Source organism: Euphorbia lathyris, chromosome 8, assembly GCF_963576675.1.
Source record: "Euphorbia lathyris chromosome 8, ddEupLath1.1, whole genome shotgun sequence".
Taxonomy (NCBI): domain Eukaryota; kingdom Viridiplantae; phylum Streptophyta; class Magnoliopsida; order Malpighiales; family Euphorbiaceae; genus Euphorbia; species Euphorbia lathyris.
This window is the reverse complement of record NC_088917.1, coordinates 85,701,128-85,722,399: the sequence shown is the minus strand read 5'-3', so window position 1 is coordinate 85,722,399 and position 21,272 is coordinate 85,701,128. Positions and strand designations below refer to the sequence as shown.

The following is a 21,272-nucleotide window of genomic DNA, read 5'->3' as shown; positions in this document are numbered from 1 at the left end:
AAATTAGCAGCAAGGCTAATTCGATCTATCATCCCTCAAAACACTTTCATTTCTGATGGAGAGAATACACTCTTTCTTCCTAATATTGTATGTCTTCTGTTTGTTAAAATGCCTAGATGGGAGGAGAATAAGAAATATCAACACCAATAAAGATGCGTTGCTTGCTTTGAAAGCTCATATCATAAATGATCCTCAAAACATGATAGCATCCAACTGGTCTACGATCGCTTCAATCTGCAATTGGGTTGGAATTACTTGTGGAACTCGACATCGTAGAGTTAGAGGCATCATACTCAGGAATATGTCTTTAACAGGGACCGTTCCTCCACAAATTGGAAACCTTTCATTCTTAGTCAATTTCTCTTTATCACATAACTCATTCCATGGCTCTTTGCCCATTGAACTTTCCAATTTACGCCGATTGAAATGGTTTGGCTCGACAAACAATCTTTTCAGTGGGATTATTCCCTCATGGATTGGATCTTTCTCTCAACTTCGATATCTTGGTCTCGACTCCAATAACTTTGGAGGTTAATTTCTTCTTTCCCTTATTTGTACCTTTTTTTCATGTTGTAAAAACATTTCAACCTTAAACCTAACTTTAGAGATTTGGTCTCCACGTATAAAACTGTGCAATTTTAAACCGTGCATTTACTAGATGGTTCAATTTCAAGATTCGTTAATGTAAGATGAGTTTGTTTAATACTTAATATCATGTTGTGACCAACATCTAACGACTTATTCGAGGGTTCGGTAACTTGAAGCAAAATGTCCCTCTTTATGCTATATAAATCCACCTTATAAGGTTTAAAATTGCATATTTGCTATTAATGGAAAAAAAAAAAACATTTTCAATTAATGAAGTTTGAAATTACAAAATGAAAATTAAATTTGTTGCGATTAATTATAGAGCTATTTTTTTTTCTAAACAAAAAAAAAAATACTAAAAGGATGCAATGGTTAATGATATATCATAAATTATATATTCTTCTAGAAGGTGGATGTTTAATTATGACAACTGTTTTTTTCTTAATTTCCATGTATAAATAAATGTTTTAACTATGAGAATCATTTCATATATTAAATTATTTGTTACAGGTGGCTTTCAAATATCATTATGCAACTTATCAAAGCTTCCTTTTCTTTACTTAGAAAATAATAACCTTGAAGGTCAGTATGTCTAATACAAAGAATTATTTATAATACTTATAATTATTATCTTCACTTCCATGTAATCTTTCATCAAGTATATTTACTCATATTTGTAGTTTAGAATTTTTGTTTTTGAGTGTCAACTCATTCACAGTTTCATGCTTACCACACCAGTAATAAAAAGTTGAAATCTGAACAATCATTTGCTCTTATATGTTGTACCTATACCGGAAGTGGTTCTTAGAATACACTCTAATAGTCTAGTTAGTAATCAAGTGGTATAAAAAAAATAGTAGTGAAGTAAAAGGAGAGAAACTTGGATCCCTTATTGCGGAGTAAGATCCCCTTATTTATATGCCGCCTACGAGAAAAGTCCTTATTATCTCTAGTCTTTCTCAGACCGCGGTAACATTAGAAATTCTTATGTTAATGAAACCGTGATGGTCACAGAACTTACATGGTTGTCTCAAAATGGTCACTCAACTTCAATTTGTCTCAATAAAATCACTCAACTTTGAGTTTTGTCTCAATTAGGCCACTCCATCGATTTTAGTGGTTAAAACGCATCGAAATAATAACATGGATGATACGTCAACATGAGTTAACTCAAATCTCTGGCTGGAACGAAATGTGACAGTCACATGTCGGGTATTTTTATGAAAAAAGCTAAATTTTAGTTTTTTTCCATAAAAATAATCGACACGTGATAGCTATGTGGTACATTTGTGGATGTCATGTGTCATTTCAGTTAGAAGTATGAGTTGTCTCATATTGACGTATCACTTATTTCATCGTTCCGATGATTTTTAAAGATTAAAATCGTTATAGTGACTTACTTGAGACAAAACTCAAAGTTGAGTGACCATTTTGAGATAACCATTTAAGTTGATTGATGCATTTAACCCCTATAAAATGTTTTTTTTTTTTTTTTTTTTTGTAGAAATCAATAAAATTAAATTTATGTAGACTTAAGATGTAAGAATGGGTAATTTTAAATTTAATGTAATTGCATAAATTATGAGAGGAATCAGGTTCTCAAATTCAAATAGGGGATTTTCTATACAAAAAGTGACAACATATTAACAAGTTAAAAAAATTATTTTATTTATTTATATATTAATTTTTGTGCGATTGTCCTTCATTTATGTTAGAAGATCCAATTTCTTTAATAATTTACCCTAGATCAGAGCTAACTTTATCGTATCAATTCTTTTATTTCTTTAAAAATGGTATACACCCTCTATTCTGGATGCAATAGGCTCATCTAAATGTGTTGTGGCATACATCATTTTTATTACAAAATTTGATTGAACAATCAATTCTGAAGATTTGATTGACATGTTGCAGATAGCATAGTTTCTATGACTATGAAAATAAAAATGGAATAAATATTTTAAATCCACATATAAACTATAACTCCATATATATAGCACCTATTTACAGTTACATATTCTACTTATAATCTCATATATATTTTAAACAATACATATTTATCCTTTGTTTGATTATTATAGGAGAAATTCCAAACTCCATTGGTAATCTTATAAATTTGGAGACATTGTTCATTGGGGAAAATTCCATTAGTGGTAAAATTCCTTCATCTATTGGAAATTTTACCAGACTAAGGATTCTTGACTTACCGAAAAACAAGTTGACAGGTATATATTCATGCTAGTAGATGTCAAGTTAGGATTAATCTAAATTCAATTTTTAATATTTTGTGAATGCAACAAATTTCTTTTAGTAATACTTGGTTATATGTTACTATTTTATATGAAAGTATTAAATCTAGATACCTACTTGCACTTGTCAAAAAAAAAAGTAAAATGTCTACTTGTACTCTGAAAAAATTCTGTTTACCTTTTAAACTTGCTTAAAATGACATATTAACTCTCTGAAATGTACCTATTATCTCCTGAACTTTCTTAAAGTGATTAGAGATGAGCATGATCTAGGTCGGTTGAAAAACCGAACCGAAATGAAAAGAATCGAACCGAATAACATGAATTTTTATAAATCGAAATGTAATTATTTTATATCAAAGTATTAAATCTTGATACCTAGTTTCATTTACATACTTAAAAGGGTTAATACATCGTACTTATCGAAAAAAGTTAATTATCGTTTGTACCTCAAAAAAGTTCTATTTAACATGCACATTGACTCCGTAAAAAATACTTATGAGCCGGCTAAACTTTTTTAAAGTAATTAGAGGTGAACATGGTCTTATTCAATTCAAAAACTAAATCAAAATGAAAAGAATTGAACCAAATAACGTGGATTTTTTTTGAATCAAAGTGTAATTCGGTTTAGTTCATATGTTTGAACCGAACACTCACTTTTTCTTTAGTAATTTGTTCGAATTGTTTTTTTTTAATTTCTCGTTCTAATTCTATCAGGTTTATATATATATATATATATATATATATATATATATATATAACAACTAATATTTCAATCCATATGAACTAATAAATATTCATATGTAATTTATCCAATGAACACACTAAGAGTTATATATAGGTAATTAAATATTCGTATGTTTCAATTGGTATTTTAAGAGCATGGAAGGAAAAGATGAAAACCTATACAATAATTATAAAGTAAATAATTTATTAGTCTACTTTTTTTTATTCAAAAGCATTGTTTGGTCTCCTTATTTTGAAAATTACATTATAAGGTATCTATCTTTTGTTAATATTAATCATTTGGTCCTTCTATCTATTTTTTTAAACCGTTATATTTGGCATAAACAGACATATAGAAAATAATTGAGTAACATGTTTATATCCTACTATGGTTGTCCTTAAAGCTAAGATATGTTCGATTAAAAAGCTAAAAAAAAAATAGGCAAAAGGATCAAATGGTTAATATTGACAAAAGATATGGACCTTATCATATATTTTTCAAAATAGATGGACTAAACACTATGTCATGTAAAAAGATGGGGATTAATAAATTATTTATCAATAATTATATATACGTGTCATAAATATGCTTCCCTGACTTATTTGAATATTTATCTGTTTCAATTGATACTAAAAGCATGATGGATAAAAGTTGAAAACCTAAAAATAAAAAAATTGGTTCGGTTTTAAACTAAATTGAACTTACTGAGAAACAAGAACTGATCCAAATTATAGTTTAGTTCGGTTTGGTCAGTTTAATGTTTTTCTTGTTTTCAATTTTTTGTTCAGTTTTACTCACCGCTAAAAGTGATCTATTTGCCTCGTGAACTTGCTTAAAGTGTACATATTTTAACTTTTTCGAAAGCTTTACTTAATTCGTCACATGGATTTTAGAAGGTTAGTAAGTCGCTTTAAACAAGTTAGAGAGTAAATAGGATTTTTAAAAGGATAGAGAGGGAATCAACTATTTTAAATAGGCTTAATAAGCATCCAACCCCCTAAACTTGTAACTTTTTTTCACCTGACCCCCTCAACTTAGGGGACAACCTCTCAACCCACTCAACTCTCCAAAAACATCACATACAGCCCCTTACACCCCTATGTTCAGTCAAAATATTGACCCGTGTAGAAAACGCGCTTGAATATATTGACCCGTGTAGAAAACCCGTGTAGAAAACATCCCTATGTTCGGTCAAAATATTGACCCGTGTAGAAAACATCACAAATGGGCTTGCTCGCCGAGCAGGGGTCTCAAGGAAGAATTTAATAAAAAAATGACACGTGGCATTGGTGGGGTCAACAGTCAAGCACGTTTTCTACACGGGTCAATATTTTGATCGAATATAGAGATATAAGGGGTTGTATGTGATGTTTTTAGAAGTTGAGGGGGTTGAGAGGTTGTCCCTTAAGTTGAGGGGGTAAGGTGAAAAAAAGTTACAAGTTTAAGGGGTTGGATGCCTATTAAGCCTTTTAAATAAGTACAAAGGTTTAGGAATGTATTAATCGTGTTTAAAATCATTGGAAATATATCCTAATTCAACCAATCAAATTCTCAATCATATATTAGGCTTATCTTGAGAATCATGTACTAAATATTGTCCGCACGATTTAAAATGGTGAAATGAAAGCTTCCAATTTTAGTCATGTAAACTAAGATATTTCAATTCATTTGTGTTTGAATTTCCATTTATATGTGTAATATGGTGATAAAGAATATTGAGTAAAAAATATAATTTCAGACACAAATAAAATGAGAAATCATCTAATGAATCTGGTTAACTTTTGTCATTTTATAGTTTTTTATTTGAAATTCATGTGAACATACTGAGTCTCATTAAACCTCCAAAGTAAATTAAAACTCAATAAAACTAACCTAAAAAATTAACATAGGTATGAAACTGAAGCTTTTTAATTATTTAAAGGTGGGTTGAACCACTTGTTTTTGGTATATATTATAGAAATAAAAGTTCAGCGTTTGACAACATATGAATAAAATCCTATTTTATTAGGTTTTAGATGAAATTTCCATTATATAAATATATGATTAATTATGTCTAAAATAAAAATTTCATGTTAATTCGATTTTCAACTTGATATTTATATTAAATTAGTTCAAATTATACGTATATGTTAACATACAAAATTTGACATGTGTAAAAGAAATAATAATTATATGGTAACAAAATGTATTTTTTTGAACTAATTCTACTTAAAATATTGTGGAGTAATTTACACCTAAAATTTACCTAAAATTTATCAGGCATATATATTTCTTTAAACTAATTCTACTCAAGGACTAAATCGTTTATTTGATTAAATCTTGTGCTTTCTGCATAAAAAATCATTTTTTTTCATAAATCTTATTAAACACAAATAAAATTTTCAAGGTATTTATAACATTCATTTGATCTTAAATTTCAATGGAGATAACTACTATACAAAAAAAACATCCTGAGATCTTTAATCATTCTGATTTTTTGATAAATTAAGTTACTGTTTTTTTATAAAAGTCATGTGAAGTCCCTGACAACTAAAAACGTGATCTTTTACATAAAACTTGGTTAACAAAGTGTTGTTAAATTCGTATGTGTGTGAATTTTCATTTATAATAGTTTAAAAATAAGTTGTTTTTATATGTGTGATGTGGTTATAGGATAAATGTACAACTCTTATTCAATTTTTTTAAATATAATTATAGAGACATGTTTATCGTTAACTAATTTCACAAGCAATGGGCTTAATGTGAAATGTTTTAAAAAAAATCAAGCGGTTCATGTGAAATGTGTTTAAATGAAACATCGTGGATTTAATTTAGCAAAACATTAACGATCATAGGGCTAACAATGCTTTTTCCCAATTACTTTTAACTATATAATACTTTCCTTTTTTCTTTTCTTTTACATAAAACTCGTTTTTTTTATAAATTAGTATATTATAAATAGACTAATTGGCCTAAAAAAATTTTGAATTTTTATCGACATCTAGAAAAGAAAATATATCACATTAAAGGAAAATAGAAGCTAATCAAAGAAGCATGAACACATCTATATATTTGTTGAATTTGATCTCTATAATTAATTTTCTTACTTCTTGCTGACGAAAAATTTCAATAGGCAATGCACGCGGATAAGGATTTATCTCCCACAAAAAGTTTATATAGCAATAAAATGTTTTTGTAGAAATCAATAAAATTAAATTACTATGGTTTTAAGAATTAAGAATGAGTAATTTTTAATTTAATGAAATTACATAAATTATTAGAGCAATCGGGTTCTCCAAGTCAAATGGAGAATTTTCTATACAAAAATTGACATGTGTTCTATAGCTCACATTAACAAGTTAAAAAATCATTTCATTTATTCATCTATCAATTTTTGTGTGGACGGTTATGATAGAAGACTTGATTCCTTCAATGATTTTATTTCTTTAAAAACTCTATTTTAGGTTACGCTCAGCTAAATGTGCTGTAATACAAAATTTGATCCAACAATCAATTCACATGTGAAAGATTTGATTAACATGTTGCAGATAACATAGTTTTTATGAACAAAAATAGATAAATTGAATGATTGTTTTAAACCCATACCTAAAATGTAATTCTGTATATATAACATGTGCTTGTAGTTGCATATTCTACTTAGAATCTCATATATATTTAAAAAAAATGAGTTAAACTAATCAGTTACAAATTTATCATTTCTTTGATTATTACAGGAGAAATTCCAAAGTCCACTGGCAATCTTATAAATTTGGAGATATTAACAATGGGAAGAAATTTCATTGATGGTAAAATTCCTTTAACTATTGGAAATCTTACTAGGCTAAGGTCTCTTGACTTCGAAGAAAACAAGTTGACAGGTATATATTCGTACTCATAGATGTTAAATTAGATTTAATCTAAATCTAATCATTACTATTTTGTGAAGGAAAGAAATTTTTGTTACTAATATTTGGTTATTAGGTTACTATTTTATATACTAAGAGCATCTCCAACAGACTCTTAGTTCACTCTCTAAAAATAATATAAAAAATTGACTCTTAGTGATTTAAGAGTTACTAATACATATCATCTCCAACAATACTCCTTATATTCACTTTCTATTTATTATTTTATTATTAAAGTTATTAACTTTTGTTATATTAACCAATAGTGAAAGGAGAGACAAATCAATAATTAATTATTGTTCTATCTACCAATAGTGAAAGGAGCGAGAATCCTCAATAATAAATTATTAATAAAAAATGAGTTAAGAGTCATTAAGAGGTGGAGAGATGCTCTCTATTAATAGAGATGATGATGAGGCTCTTAGTTATTTGAAGAGCCACTAAGAGGCTGTTGGAGTTGATTTTTAACCCTCCCTCCTCAAATTTTAACTTAAGAGCCAATTTAAGAGGTTGTTGGAGATGCTCTAAACTATTAAATCTTTTTACCTACTTGCATTTGCATACATAGAAGGCTAGTTACATATTTAGTCTCCATGTACTTGTCTAAAAAAGTTAATTATCGACCTATATTTTGAAAAAGTTCTATTTACCTCCTAAACTTGCTTAAAATGACATATTGACTCTTTGAAAAGTATCTATTAGTCCTCTAAACTTTGTTGAAGAGATTAAAGGTGAGAATGATCCAGAAAGCATCGTCTCCAAAAACTAAACTGAAATGAAAAGAATCGAACCAAATAACATGGATTTTTATAAACTAAACTGAACTGAAATGTAAATCAGTTTGGTTCATTTTGAACCGAACACTCACATTTTCTTCTAAAAGAAGTAACTATTTTATATCAAAGTATTAAATATTAATACCTATTTTATATCTTTAACCCTTGTACTTGTCCAAAAAAGTTAATTGTCCCTTGTACTTTGAAAAGGTTTTATTTAACATTTGAACTTACTTAAAGTGACGCAATGACTCTCTAAAAAAATACCTATTAACCCCATAATCTTTCTTAAAGTAATTAAAGGTAAACATGACACGGTTCAATTTAAAAATCAAACCGAATTAAAAAGAACTAAACTGAATAACATGGAATTTTTTAAACTAAACTAAACTGAAATGTAATTCGGTTGGGTTCATGTTTGAAACGAAGACTCACCTTTCCTTTAGTAATTTGTTTCAAATTTGTTTAACGTTTATGCGACTTCTAATTCTATCAAGTATATCTTGATGTTATACATATATATCAATTAATATTTCAATCATAGGAACTAATAAATATTTATATATAATTTATCCAATGAAAGTGCTAAAAGTTGTATATATGTAATTAAATATTTATATCTTTGAATTGATATTTTATAAGTAGGGAAGAAAAAGTTAAAAAGCTATACAATATGCTCCCATGACTTTCTTGAATATTCATCTGTTTCAATTGATACGGAAAGCCTGATGGATAAAATTTGAAAACCTAAAAATAAAAAAAATTGGTTCCGTTTTAAACCGAACCGAACTGAATGAGATACAAGAATTGAACCGAATTATATAATTTGATTCAGTTTGATTGGTTTTTTTTTTTTTTTTTTTTGCCTTTTAGTTGTTTTGGATTTTAGTTTTTTGTTCGGTTTTTGCTCAACCTAAAAGTCATTTATTGGCTCCCACAAACTTTCTTAAAGTGTACATATTTTAACTTTTCCAAAATATCTACTTAATTCATCACGTGGATTTAAGGAGTCTAATAAGATACTTTAAACAAGTTCAAAGGGTAAATAAGACATTTTAAAAGTATAGGGTGTTAGCATATAATACATTGGTTTACATTGGATTATTTCTCTATAAGTCAACGTTGGTGTGCTAGATTAGTGGGTAATTAGTTTTGAGTAATTAGGATAATTAGCTTAAATAATACCCTTTCCTTTTGTTCAATACCGGCTATATATACAGCAGTTGTATTTTGTCCTTCACTTTTTCCATAATAAGATCTGTACCTTTTATAAATTCTATATGGTATCAGAGACATGGTTGGGAGAAGAAGAAGGCGAAGAGGAGCTAGGGAAATAGATCCAGATGAGCTTTTCACAGATGAAGCATCTGATGATCTAGAGGAGATGACAAACAATTCACAGAAAACGTATACTTCAAACGGATCGGCTAATCCTGGTTTAATCCTCACTACGATTCAATTGGATGGAGGAAATTTTTTGTCATGGAAGAACGCAATAACGAGAGTCTTAACTGTCAAAGATAAATTGCAGTACATTGATGACTCTGAAGAAGTGCCAGATGAAGGAACAACGGAATTCAGGAAATGGAAGAAGAATGACTGCCTTGTAACATCATGGATTCTAAATACGATCTCTAGAGAAGTTGCAGAAGGATTTCAATATGTAGATTCTTCGAGAGATTTATGGAAAGAATTGGAGCATCGGTTTGGCGATAACAACGGTCCGTTATTGTACAAAATCAAACGTGAGATCAGCCTATTCACACAAGGTACTCTCTCATTAATGAAATATTTTAACCGATTAAAGAAATTCTGGGATGAATTGGCACTTCTGAGGCCATTGCCAAGTTGCAAATGTGGAGTTGCTCGTAATTGTGCCTGTAATGCATTTCAACGATTTGTTGATTTTAATGAAGAGGATAAACTTATCCAGTTTCTGGTAGGTTTAAATCCACATTATGATCATGTGAAAAACCTGATTCTATTGCTAGATCCTCTACCAGATGTAAACAAAGGTTATTCTATGGTGCTAAGGATTGAAAAGCAAGATGAAATATCTGTTGAACAATCAATTGAAATTGCCAATTTCACCAGTTCTCGTAGCACACCATATAATGCCGATCCAAATTCAAGATTCAAGAAGAAAGAAAATGATGACAGATTCTGCGATCACTGTAGAAAACCAGGTCATACTCGGTCTGGTTGCTTCAAGCTTATCGGATATCCTTTGTGGTGGAAGGATCCTTCTAAACGCAAAGGAGAAAATTCAAAGACATATCGCAGCAATAATGCAAATATTGTTAATACTAACAATAACAATTCAACTTCTTCTGTGAATTCTGAAAATATGCAGGCATATACTACTATTAATGAACCAAAACATGATGGAGATGAAGACATGACACACATGATTAAAGAGGTCTATCGAATGATGAAGGGAAAGAATGTATCAACACAGAATCTGAGTCCATTACATCAAGCTTCTACATCTGATTTTACTGCTTTTGCAGGATACTCAGGTATTCAACCTTGGCCTTCACATTCTAGTTCTCAAACAGAAAATACATATTGGATCATCGATAGTGGGGCTACCTCACATATGTGCTTTCAATCTAATTTGCTGACAAAATGCAAAAATATGGTGTGCAAACAATATATAAAACTTCCAGATGGTTCTAGTCAGACAGTAAACTCTAGTGGCACTGTGGAATTATCGTCTGGTTTATCTTTGAGTGATGTCTTATTCGTGCCACATTTTCAGTACAATCTTTTATCTGTGGGACAGCTTCTCAAGCAGTCAAGCATTGTGATTATTTTTCACAACACTCATTGTTATTTACAGGATTCGAAGACACAGGAAATCTTAGCCGTGGCTTGGTTGGTTGAAGGACTATACTTACTTGATTCACAATCGTTTGATAGCAAACAATTACAGAAATTGCAGAAATTTCATGAACAGAGAAATTTAGCTTGTCATGTTAATAGTAAGTGCATTCCATGGCACAGTAGACTGGGACATGTATCTTCTGATGCTTTACATCACATTTCTGATATTGTTGTAACTCCTGATGATCATATCTGTGTAGTTTGTTCTTATGCAAAGCAACATCGTTTTTCTTTCAATAAAAGTCATACTATTACAACATCCAAATTTGAGTTATTACATATAGATGTTTGGGGGCCTTATTCTGAAGAATCTCTTACTGGTGCAAACTTTTTCCTGACTCTTGTTGACGATTGTAGTCGATATAATTGGGTGATTATGTTGAAATACAAATCACAGGTCTATGAAGCTTTGGTCGTTTTTCTAAAAATGATACAAACACAATTTGAAGCAAAGGTGAAAGTTATATGAAGTGATAATGGGGGGGAGTTTGTCAATCACAAATGTGCACATCTATTTCAGGAATATGGAATTATTCATCACAGGACATACCCTTACACACCACAGCAGAACGGTGTGGTTGAACGAAAGCATAGGCATTTGCTTGAGATAGCTCGTGCCTTGATGTTTCAGTCACAATTGCTTGTTCAGTTTTGGAGTGAAGCTATTCTTCATACTGTTACAATTATTAACAGATTGCCGACTCGAGTTCTGCAATGGAAGACACCATTTACATGTATGTTCAAGCGGAACCCAGCCTATAATGATCTATTTGTCTTTGGATGTCAATGTTTATACAAAATATTGCCTACACCTGCAAAGTTTTCTCCAAGATCACAATTGGGAGTTCATTTGGGACATTCACCTGGTAGGAAGGGATATAGAGTCTATGATTTACACTCAAAACAGATCATTGTATCTCGAGAGATACAATTTCAAGAGGACATTTTTCCTTTTGCTCCAAATACTTCAATTATATCTTCTCCTCATCCTGGACCTTTGTTATTATCTGAACAGCTACCTCCAAAATCTGTCCCTATTGAAAATACTCCATCTGATACACTTCGAAGATCATCTCGCATATCAAAACCCCCTTCTTGGCATTCAGATTTCATTTCCGTTGTTCATAATTCTTCACATTCTTTACCTTATGTACCTACATTCAGTCAATCACATTCAGCTTTTTTGTCTCAACTGCAAACTTACAAGGAACCAAAGAATTATCTTGAAGCTTCTCATGATCCAAATTGGGTAAAAGCTATGGAAGCTGAATATCAGCATTAGAGGCAAATAATACCTGGGAATTAGTCCCCACACCGGTACATAAGAAACCTATTTCTTCTCGTTGGATATTCAAGATCAAATTTAAGCCTTCTGGTGAAGTGGACAGGTTTAAAGCTTGCCTTATCGCCAAGGGATATAATCAGCAGGCAGGAATTGATTACCATGAATCCTTTAGTCCAGTGGCTAAAACTGGCACAGTGAGAATGTTTCTTGCTATTTGTGCATCCCTGGGTTGGGAAATTCACCAAGTGGATATTAATAATGCCTATCTTCATGGAAGTATAGATGAAGATATTTACTTACTACCTCCACAAAGGTATACAAAAGCACAGCCTGGTCAAGTTTGTCGACTTGTTAAGTCCCTTTACGGGCTTAAACAAGCCGGGAGACAATGGCATCATGAAATATCGAGCAAATTACTTGAGTATGGGTTCACGAGATCCAAAAGTGACTATTGTTTATTTCTTAAACATACAGATACATCAACTTTACAGTTGATTATATATGTTGATGATATTCTCATTTCAGGCAATGATACTAAAGCTATACAGGATGTCAAGGATTTTTTACATCATTTGTTTACTATCAAAGATCTCGGGCAAGCGAAATACTTCCTCGGCATCAAGATTGCCAGGTCTTCAACAGGATTGTTATTATCTCAATCAAAGTATATTGCAGACTTAATTTCTGATGCAGGTTTGCAGCAAGTAGCGATTTGTACTAGTCCTTTGGCATATGGGATTGATCTTACAATTCCTGGCGAACCGTTAAGTCAACCAGATGTTTATAGACGGTTGGTGGGTAGATTACTTTACCTTAATTTCACTAGGCCTGACATAACGTATTCTACCCAACAGCTCAGCGAACATATGCAGAATCCTTGCAAGCATCATCTTCTTGCAGCATTACATGTACTTCGTTATCTAAAAGGAACTGCTCAATATGGCCTTTTTATCCATCAAACACAAATTTTCAGTTACAAGCTTACTGTGATTCTGATTGGGGTGGATGTAAGACAAGTAGACGGTCTCTTTCGGGTTATTGCGTCTTTTTGGGAACATCATTAATCTCTTGGAAGAGCAAGAAGCAGGGTACTGTCAGTAAATCTTCTGCTGAGGCGGAATACCGTAGCATGGCTTCAACGTGCTGTGAATTAAAATGGCTTACGTATCTTTTGAAGGATTTCAGACTTCCAGTACAATTGCCAATTTCAATGTACTGTGATAGTCAGGCAGCAATTGCCATAGCCAGAAATCCAGTCTTTCATGAACGAATGAAGCATGTGGAAATCGATTGTCATATCGTTCGTGATTGTGTCGATAATGGTTTTATCCAGACGCCTTATGTACAATCAAAGCTACAACTTGCAGATGCTTTTACTAAAACACTAAGCACTACTCATATGTTACCTTCTTTGTCCAAGATGGGATTTGTGCAAACTGCACCAATTCCATCTTGAGGGGGACTGTTAGCATATAATACATTGGTTTACATTGGATTATTTCTCTATAAGTCAACATTGGTGTGCTAGATTAGTGGGTAATTAGTTTTGAGTAATTAGGGTAATTAGCTTAAATAATACCCTTTCCTTTTGTTCAATACCTGCTATATATACAACAGAGTTGTATTTTGTCCTTCACTTTTTCCATAATAAGATCTGTACCTTTTATAAATTCTACATAGGGAGGCAGTTAACTATTTTAAATAAGTACAAGGAGCTAGGAATATATTAGGACTATTTAAAATTATTGGAAAATATAAAATGAGGATTGGACCAATCAAATTTCCAATCATGTATTGAATGTTGTGCATACGATTTAAAAAGGTGAAATGAAAGCTTCCAATTTTCCTTAAAACATTCATCAAATCTGGATTCTAGTCATGTAAACTAAGCTATTTCAATTCATCCGCGTTCGAATTTTTATTTATATGTGTAATGTGATGATAAAGAAAATTTAGTTAAAAATTATAATTTCAGACACAAATAAAATATGTAATCCTACAATGAATCTCTTTAACTTTTATCATCTTACATTTTTTTTTCTTGAAGTTCATGTGAACATACTAAATTTCATGTGGAACTTATATGAAATTTAATTAAACCTCCAAAGTAAATTAAAAATCATAAAAAAAAACTCAATAAAACTAAACTAAAACATTAACATAGGTATCAAACTGAAGCTTTTTTAATTATTTAAAGATGGGTTGCATCCCTTGTTTTTTCGTATACATTATAGAAATAAAAATTCACTGTTTGACAAAATATGAATAAAAGCGTATTTGACTGAGATTTAGGTAGGGTATTTTATATAAAACATATGAATAGGAATTATATTTATACTTTAATCAATATGGACAATTTAATTAATAATATATCAAAATATTAAATATATTTAAAAAATGTCACAGTTTTGTAGTTATGAATTTCCTACTTTTTGGGATTGATAACGTGGTTTGTTTTTAAAAAAATAACAGTTTTTTAATTTGATAAAATTCAAATTATTTTCTGACAAAGTTATAGATATTTTTTAAAAATTGAATGTGGATGTAAATTTTCCATTTACGTATATGATTAATTTGGTCTAAAATAAAATTTTCGTATTAATTTAATTTTCAACTTGATATTTTTATTAAATTAGTTGAAATGACTTGTGTTAATAACATACAAAGTTGACACGTGTTAAAAAGTAATAATTAATATGGTAAGAAATGTATTTTTGCTATGCTATACATGAATTTTCACATGCACCTTAATGAACAAGTGAATTTGCTCATTCACCGTTAGATATAAGCTTATTAAATAACGGTGAATGAGCAAATTCTACATGCTCATTAAGATGCATGTGATCAAGACTGTTCTACTACATTGTGGAGTAATTGACACATAAAATTTATTCTCGACCAAATTGATTTTCAAACCATTCTTAGAGACTAAACCTTTGTTTGATAAAATATTGTGCTTTCTACGTAAAAATCATTTTTTTGTATAATTTTTATTAGACACAAATAAAATTTCAAAGGTATCTATAATATTCATTTGATTTTGAAATTTCATTACATATAATTACTATAGAAAAAAGTATCATGAGGTCTTTGATCATTCTAATTTTGATGTATTACGTTTCTCATTTTTTATTTTTGTCATATTAAGTTCCTGATAAGCAAAAAAAAAAGTCATCTTTCACATAAAACTCAGGTAACAGAGTGTTATTCAATTCGTATGCGATCGAATTTTCATTTATAATAGTTCAAAGTTAAGTTTTTTTGTGTGATGTGGTTGTACATGAATGGTAAAAATCTTATTTCAATTTAAAAAAATAATAATTTTAGATACAAATAAAATGTGTGACGCTCTATTAACTCATGTTCATTAACAACTAATTTGGCAAGCAGTGACTTAATATAAAAAAATCAGGGGCTCTATAGGCCCCATTTTTTGTGATAAATGTTGTGCACAAAAACATTTTCCTAATTTTATGGTGTTTTCTTGCTTAGGAATATAAGTCAACGAAGAATTTTAGGTTCGTCAACATAAAAATTATATGAAGAAAGCGAGGAAAATGTTTTAACATTTTCAAACAGAGTAAAACATTTTCCTAAACTTTTGGAACCTTAGTTGGTTCCTTCTTGACCTTTTGAAAATAATAGTCAGTCATTTCTTCCCATTCTCTGGCGTTGTAGCAAAAAACCGGACAATATTTTATTTTCAACATAAATCTTTCTCTTGTCCAATATTTTCCGACAAACAAATGATGTCTTAATGTGTTCAAATGAAATATTAGGGATTCAATGCACCAAAATCTGAACGATCATAGGGCTCATTTTGCTTTTTTTTCTCGTGTTTTACATAGACGTGAAGAACTTAGGCAAGTTGACTTACAACATGAATCTCCTTCAACATTTTATTCTAAGTCACTATATTATATATAGACTAATTGGACTAAGTGTGTACAACAAAGAACCATCTTACTATGTTTTGAAATTTTATTGTAGTCCAATATTAGGATACCTATGACTAGGCCACCTACAGATGTTCACTCGTGCAAACTTCACGCTCTTAATGTTCCGCCTTGGATACCCGTGTTAAATGTGTCATATTGGCTATCTATAAATGTATTTAGTCAACTATAAGTGTTAGGAAATCCTCCCCTTTCAATTGCCTTTTGGGAGTCAGTTAGGCCCAAATTTAATATTGTGCTAGAGTCTCTTTAACCAAATCGTTAAAATTCAAATCCTAGCAACTACTATTAAAATTAAATTTGAATATATAACAAGATGGATTTGTGTTTTATACACTTTAAATTCAACAGATATTCTCATACGAAGTGTATCAATGATAAAATAAAATCTATTATTAAATCTTTATTGACCAATCAATATTATAGCTCCTTAATTTATATTTCTATCTTTATTTTTATTTGATCATTAAATTGAGAAAATAAATAGAATTTAAATATATACTATTGAGTTTAATTGATGATTTTTCTATCAACTTGTTTAAGTATAATAAATAAATAATATTATAATCATTAAGTATATATATATACATATATATAACAAATGAATTAAATTAATCAGTCATAAAACTATATTATACTGTAGGAGAAATTTCAAAGTCCATCGCTAGTCTCATAAATTTGGAGATATTAACCATGTAGAAAAATTCCATTGATGGTAAAATTCCATCATCTAATTGAAATCTTATCGGGCTAGGATCGCTTGACTTCGGAAAAACAAATTGACAAGTATACATTCGTACTCGTAGATGTTAATTAGAATTAATCTAAATCCAATCTTTATTGCATTATGAATGCAAAAAAAAAAAAAAAAAAATCTATTAGTAATACTTAATTATGAGGTTACTATTTAATATAAAAGTATTAAATCTTGACATTTATTTGCATTTACATATTTTTAAATCATTGGAACTTAACTAACCAATTTGTTGATTACTGTAATTTTTTTATTCTTTAATTTATTCATGAGCTCGGGTCCTGGGTCATCGGAAGGTGTCAACTTAGTTGGGATGCTCCGATTACTCGCTGCCCTCCTCCGCTAAAAACTAACTAATTTGTTAATATGAACTCTAAGTACATGACTCGAAATTTTGATGACGAAATTTTACAAACATGGAGTAAGGATCAAATTTAACAAATTCGGCATCAAGTTGTCTTGAAGACAAGAGTTGGTGGTTATAAATATGTTTTTTATTTAAGCATTTGGACATATAATTTTCAGAAAATTATTGGTTTAACTTGATTTTTATAATTCTCTTGTAAATTGTTGGTTACACTTGAAGGTCTCTATTCTGGATGTAGACACAAATTAACCATAACATTTAAGCAATTTTTGAAGGACACAAATTACTTTTTAACTGTTTTAAATATTTAAGTTGGTCAAATTGAATAGAACGAGAACTGTATGGATCGGGTGCAACGGATCCAACCAATGAAAAAAGAGAATCATGTTTCTAATTGTAAACCATAGTAGAATTTCTCCTGACCTTCAAAAATTATAATTCTAGTTAATGAAAAAGCCAATTTGCAGCCATTTTCTCATCATATTCACACTTCTTTTCTCTATTTTCTATAAAATAATTTTTCTTTAATTCTATGACAGGTCGGGTTTATCATCTTTTTTTTTCATTTAAATTATATACTTCATTTTCTCATCATATTCACACTTCTTTTCTCTATTTTTTTATAAACACAATTTTAATTTAGAATTTCTCAAATGAATTGTGACTGCAGATAGCATTCCCTTTGAAGTGGGTTACCATGCTTACCTTGAGGAACTATATCTCGGAATTAACAACCTTGATGGAATGCTTCTTTCCAATGTTTTTAATATTTCAACATTAAAGAAGTTAGAGTTAGATTCTAATAATCTCTCACGCAGTTTTCCTCCAAGTTTTGGTCTCCATCTTCCCAATCTTGAAGAAATTTCTATTAGGGTAAATAATTTCCACGGTCCTATTCCCATATCTTTTTCTAATGCCTCTAAACTCATGATTATTGACTTGGGTTCAAACATGTTGTCTGGCTTTATTCCCTTTGCTATTGGAAATTTAAGAAAGCTTCAATTTCTCAATTTAGAGAACAACCAACTCACTAGTCAATCTTTATTCACTTTATTTTCCTCATTTGCAAATTGCAAAAGTTTGACATATTTGATCTTGAGTGAAAATCCATTCAACGGTACTCTACCAATTTCCATAGGAAATCTATCTTCTTCCCTTTCATTTTTCGACATGTATGATTGTGGGCTAATGGGAACAATTTCCAAGGAAATTGGAAACTTAACTAGCTTGATTTCATTGAACCTAGCAGCTAACAACTTAAAAGATTTCATTCCTAAGACAATTAGAAAAATGAGGAAGCTTCAAGTATTACATCTTGAGTCAAATAGAATCCAAGGATCCATACCTTCTGAAATATGTGGTTTACAGAGATTGGTTGAGATATATTTTAAGCAAAATGAGCTCTATGGAAATATTCCTGTTTGCTTGGATAATCTCAGTTTTCTTGGAAAGCTCTATTTGGATTCCAACCAACTTAATTCTACTATTCCGTCAAATTTTTCGAGGCTTAAAGATGTTCTTAAGCTCAACCTATCATCAAATTCCTTAAGTGGTGATATTCCAATAGATATTGGCAGCTTGAGAGCTATTATATTACTTGATTTTTCTAGAAATAAATTATCAGGTAGAATTCTACCCACCATTGGAGGCCTTCAAACTTTAAAACATCTCTCTTTATCTAATAATAGATTGAAAGGTTCCATTCCTGAATCATTTGGTGATGCAATAAGCTTGGATTTCATGGATTTATCAATCAATAATCTATCGGGAGAATTGCCAAAGTCTCTAGAGAAATTAAAATATCTCAAGGTTTTTAATGTGTCCTTCAATGAATTACAAGGAGAAATTCCTAATGGAGGGCCATTTATGAACTTATCGGTCGAATCATTTCTAGGAAATAAAGAACTTTGTGGGGAACCTAAATTCCAAGTTAATCGGTGCAGAACTAGCAATCAGAACCATTCAAAGAAAACCAAGATAACACTAGTTGCAATTGTATTAACAGGTTTGACACTTGGAATTGTTATTGTAATCCTAATTTGGTATTGGAAAAGAAAAACAAGATTGTTGACTCACCAAGTGAATTTTCCACCTCTACGAATATGGCAAAGAATTTCTATTCATGAGCTTCAACGGGCAACAAATAAATTTGATGAGGTGAACTTGCTTGGCAGGGGGAGTTTTGGAACGGTATATAAAGGGAATCTTTCAAATGGCTTGTCTGTTGCAATTAAGGTTTTCAATTTGGAGTCAGAAGGAGCATTCCGAAGTTTTGATGTGGAGTGTGAAGTACTGTGTAGGATTCGACATAGAAACCTTATGAAAATAATCACGAGTTGTTGTACTGCTGAATTTAAGGCTTTAGTCATGGAGTTCATGCCTAATTGGAGCCTGGAAAAGTGGTTGTATTCTCACAATTACTTTTTGGACATTTTCCAGAGATTGAACATAATGATTGATGTTGCATCAGCTCTTGAATATATTCATCATGGTTCTATGACTCCTATTGTTCATTGTGATTTGAAACCCAGTAATATCCTTCTAGATGACGATATGGTTGCTCATGTAACTGATTTTGGCATAGCAAAGCTCGTTGGAGAAGATCAATCCTCCATACAAACTATAACTCTTGCAACTGTTGGATACATGGCACCAGGTGATGTTTGATTTCTGCATATATATTATACTTGAAATAGTTATTTATTTTGCGACGCTAATTAAAACAAATTTTGATGCAGAGTATGGATCAGAAGGACTTGTTTCTATAAGGGGCGATATATATAGTTTTGGTATTCTGTTGATCGAAACTTTCACAAGAAAAAGGCCTACAGATGAGATGTTTAGCGAATATATGAGTATGAAGCAATGGGTTAAAGAGTCACAGCCTTCTGGAGTCGCTCAACTTGTTGATCCAAATTTGGTTAGGGTTAATGAACGAAGCTATTTGGCTAAGATAGATTGCATATCTTCGATTATGAACATAGCCTTGAATTGTTGTGCGGATGTACCAGATGAAAGGATTAGCAGCAAAGATGTTCTAAGTGCTCTCAACAAGATCAAAGTTAAGCTTGTCAATGATGTTCAAGGGGCTTAATAAGTATGTAATCATCCATTTATCAATCATGGCGTTAATGTTTGAGTTAATTTTGCTTTATTCTAGCAATTTGTCATTAGTTAAAAGTTAATTTTATATTATCAAACTCTGTCCATAAATTGGTTCATTATTTAAGTTATTAGTCTTTACAAAAGGTTTTTATCTTAATAATGTTAAAAAAAATTAAGCAAAACACAAAAAAATTACAATTCGTATAAGCAGCTTCAAATATAATATTTTAAGCCTACTCCAAAACATAACTGGTACAAGATGAATTTTTTTGGAATGATCTTACTGTTAATTGTTTTAGTTTTAATACAATTTTAGCCCTCTGTATTTATCTAAAAAAAAATCAATTCCCCATGTAATTCTAAAAAGTTATATTTATCCATCTGACACGTACCTATTAGCCATCTGAACTTTCTTAAAGTGATTTCAACTTTTGCAAAACCTCTTCTTATTCTGCCACGCGGATTTTAGGAGATTAATAGGCGACTTTAAACAAGTTTAGGAGTTAAATTAAACATTTTAAAAATATATGGGGGCAATTAAATTTTTTTGGACAAATACATCGGACTGAGAATGTATTGACCCTTAATTTTACATTATTACTTGTTTTGGAGTAGGTTGTTCATGGGAATTGCGTGTGATTTTAACATGTAATTTATAATCTTCTCCATTATGGGATAATCATTCTTTTAATACATGC

General features: G+C 30.4%; 1 protein-coding gene across 1 annotated transcript; it reads left to right on the top strand.

Moving 5' to 3' along the window:
- Positions 1–8: 8 nt before the first annotated feature.
- LOC136203047 (probable LRR receptor-like serine/threonine-protein kinase At3g47570) lies at positions 9–20,602 on the top strand. Its single transcript, XM_065994085.1, has 6 exons — positions 9–530; positions 1,099–1,170; positions 2,667–2,810; positions 7,275–7,418; positions 18,140–20,125; positions 20,208–20,602. The coding sequence occupies exons 1-6, from the start codon at positions 56–58 to the stop codon at positions 20,561–20,563; spliced, it is 3,177 nt and encodes a 1,058-aa protein (XP_065850157.1). The 5' UTR covers positions 9–55; the 3' UTR covers positions 20,564–20,602.
- Positions 20,603–21,272: the final 670 nt, after the last annotated feature.